The sequence below is a fragment of the Solanum stenotomum genome, unplaced genomic scaffold (genome assembly GCF_019186545.1).
Source record: "Solanum stenotomum isolate F172 unplaced genomic scaffold, ASM1918654v1 scaffold6733, whole genome shotgun sequence".
NCBI lineage: Eukaryota > Viridiplantae > Streptophyta > Magnoliopsida > Solanales > Solanaceae > Solanum > Solanum stenotomum.
Genome location: NW_026036338.1, coordinates 854,985 through 857,907, shown reverse-complemented (window position 1 = coordinate 857,907; position 2,923 = coordinate 854,985). Strand labels below are relative to the sequence as shown.

General features: G+C 28.6%; 1 protein-coding gene across 1 annotated transcript; it reads right to left on the bottom strand.

Annotated features, from left to right (window-relative positions):
- Nucleotides 1–979: 979 nt before the first annotated feature.
- On the bottom strand, nucleotides 980–2,923 carry LOC125852939 (uncharacterized). The gene is made up of 8 exons (XM_049532626.1): nucleotides 2,765–2,923; nucleotides 2,576–2,668; nucleotides 2,280–2,477; nucleotides 2,071–2,097; nucleotides 1,899–1,952; nucleotides 1,649–1,702; nucleotides 1,431–1,571; nucleotides 980–1,333 (listed from the first exon to the last, which is right to left on the bottom strand). The coding sequence occupies exons 1-8, from the start codon at nucleotides 2,921–2,923 to the stop codon at nucleotides 980–982; spliced, it is 1,080 nt and encodes a 359-aa protein (XP_049388583.1).

The following is a 2,923-nucleotide window of genomic DNA, read 5'->3' as shown; positions in this document are numbered from 1 at the left end:
TGGCCTAATTAATAATAACATACATAGTCATATTACAAACTACTCAAATATACATTGACAATAAACTTCGCCATGTATAGGGAGATGAACAATTCACATACACCTCAAAGATACTTGCACAGAAACTTATCATACCCATTTACACATTAACAAAATAATTCACAGAGAAACAGGACTTGAAACTATCATATGCGACACATAATTCATTTTTATTGTTGAATCAACCTCAAGACGACAAACCCACGTGCAACGCACGTGCGGTGAATCTAGTTATTATATATGTTTGACGATAATACATTTAAGGGAAAATTGTATGAAATAATAAACTATTAATTCAAATTAAATACTATAGTCATAGTTTATTTTAATTGTAATTCGCAACAAACATCCCCTTTTTTGTCATTTGATTCGGTATACAATTAGCCATTTTCGATATACAATTAGCCATTTTATTCATTTTGATATAAAATTTGTTTGTGTTTGTATATATAAAGCGAGAGAAAAATGTATATACAAATACAAATACATATATTTTTCGTCCTATACACATATAATTATACAAATACAGATCTTATTATACAAATTACGATGTATAAATGAATTTATACAAAACTGAACAATTTGTATAAAATTGAATGTTTGTAGCGAATAATACAAATTAAAAGCTCCATAGCAAACATAAAATTTGTTATGGAGCGCAATTATGCAAACTATAACTATAACATACAAATATAATTTTTATGTTTTCTATACGTGAAAGTTGCTCTACATTTAATTTCTAAAAAAATAAATCAAATATAACATATTTTCGACATAAAAAGACTAAAAACACACCCCTCAATTAGTTAAAAGTTAAACATGCTTCCTTCTTATTACAAAAATTATAAGAAGACATATAGATAAAATATATTGCACATACTTTCTTGCATTATTATTATTTATATTGATAAATTAGAATAGCCATAAATATTACTAATACCTACTTTTCACCAGGTCCACCATAATACATTAAACCAGGAATAGTCGAGACATTATACAAATCACTATTGGATAAAAATGTAGACAATTGACTCTCTACTGTGTAGAGTCGTCCACCTCTATCACTTAAAAGTGTCATATTTTTACAAAATGCATCATAATTATTGTTTTCAATAGGGAAAAAACTTGAACCCATGGGAGGTTCAAGTATTCCTGGTGGACTATATACCACTCCACCCCATTCAACTCTCGTTACATAATATGCAAAGTCGTCATCAAACACTTCTCGAGGCCAAAAACCAAATGGTGTATTTGACTCCGTAGAGAACAACCACCAATTTCCTTCTTCTAGATCCTACACATTTTCATTCATCAATAATAATATATGGTTGGCAAATAAGGGTCGATAAATATATAATTACGTTTGATTTGAATAAAGAAAGAAAAAATACCCAATTTATCGATAGTCCTATATCAGATATATTCCCTCCACGTTGTGAAACGGGTTCAAATACTCCATCTATAGGTATTTGTGTGTTTAGAAGAACAAATCCAGGACATAACAAATTGAAACAACTACTAGTTTTACCATCCTGAAATTAAATATCAAAAATATTATATGATTGAAGAATTGAGCAATTGAAATTATGAAATAATATAAAATGCTAACCGTGAAATGTATGAATAGCCTAGTTAAATTGTCACCATACAAGGCAGGGTCAACCTAAATCAGAAAGTAAATAATGATGATAAGTGTAGGTGAAATGGATGTATGGCTCAATTCTATACAATTAATATAGAAAAAGTTTTCTACTTACTCTCCAACCGACTTGTATAATATTTTTTTCCTTAATCATTTTTAATCGACATGCACTATGTTGTTCACCTTCGACACTAGGATTATAAATATTAGTTATTACCCCAGCTCCACCAAATTTGCTACCTGGAAAATCTTCAGTATGAACGATTGCAAGCTGAAGATGGTAAATATATATACAACCATTAATTAAATTTGAGAATTCTTCCCAAACATATAGGATTAATTTAACATATTTCAATTAAAAAATTTAGATAGTAAACTATGATATGTACCTTGTACCCTTTTAAAGGTTTTTTTCTCTGCAAAAGTAAGGTAATAATATAAGATAAATTATAATGTAAAATGCTAAATTTAATTTGTGATGACAATGAATTTTTAGTGTTTTGTTTTAAAGTTATAAAGTAGCAATGATTAATAGTGAAATATGACTCATCAAAATCATTTTTTTCAACTTCAAAAAAATAAATATATACTATCTTACGCGATTGAGTGAATTGTTGAACATGACATCTTCAGATAGCGGCATAAGTTTATGTCTAATGAGATCTTCTTTGGTGGTTCTTCTGATAGGAACAGTTCCAACTGGACATCCTCTATCAGGTAATCCGATTCTTGACGACTTGTAATTACTTGTTGATATAGTTGAAACACTCTCTTTCATATAAAAAGATGGTTTCATCTGCTCATCCAAAATTTCTTTTCATAAAAATCACTACTGATCATTTTAAGATTTGAAAATAAAAATTAATTGTAAGAGGATATATTTTAGAGGCAAACCTGAGAATGGTAATTATGATTCTTCAATAAAGGATGGTCAAATGCAGGTTGCTCGTAGAAATTCACACAATCATATATATCACCATATTTAGTCTGTTAATAAATAAAATAAAATATAACTGATTAACGTTATATTAGAAAGACAAAGAGTATTAGAAAAAAATGGCTATTGAGGCACAATATTCATACCTTAATGGTTTTAATTGGAGGTTTATTTAGGACTTTTAGTTGATTCTCCAACTCTAAATCTTCTTGTTTGGACAACTTTGTTCCTCGTACCCCATCATAACTCAAACATAGAAAGACCATTAACAAAAAATGATCTATGATCCTTTGATTCATTATCAT

Excerpts from the sequence above, each read along its gene's own strand:
- LOC125852939 (XM_049532626.1), bottom strand. The coding sequence starts at position 2,923 with ATGATAATGAATCAAAGGATCATAGATCATTTTTTGTTAATGGTCTTT. Across the intron at positions 2,098-2,279 it reads TCAACAATTCACTCAATCGC|AGAAAAAAACCTTTAAAAGG; the intron begins GTAAGATAGTAT and ends TTACTTTTGCAG. Across the intron at positions 1,953-2,070 it reads AACCTTTAAAAGGGTACAAG|CTTGCAATCGTTCATACTGA; the intron begins GTACATATCATA and ends TACCATCTTCAG.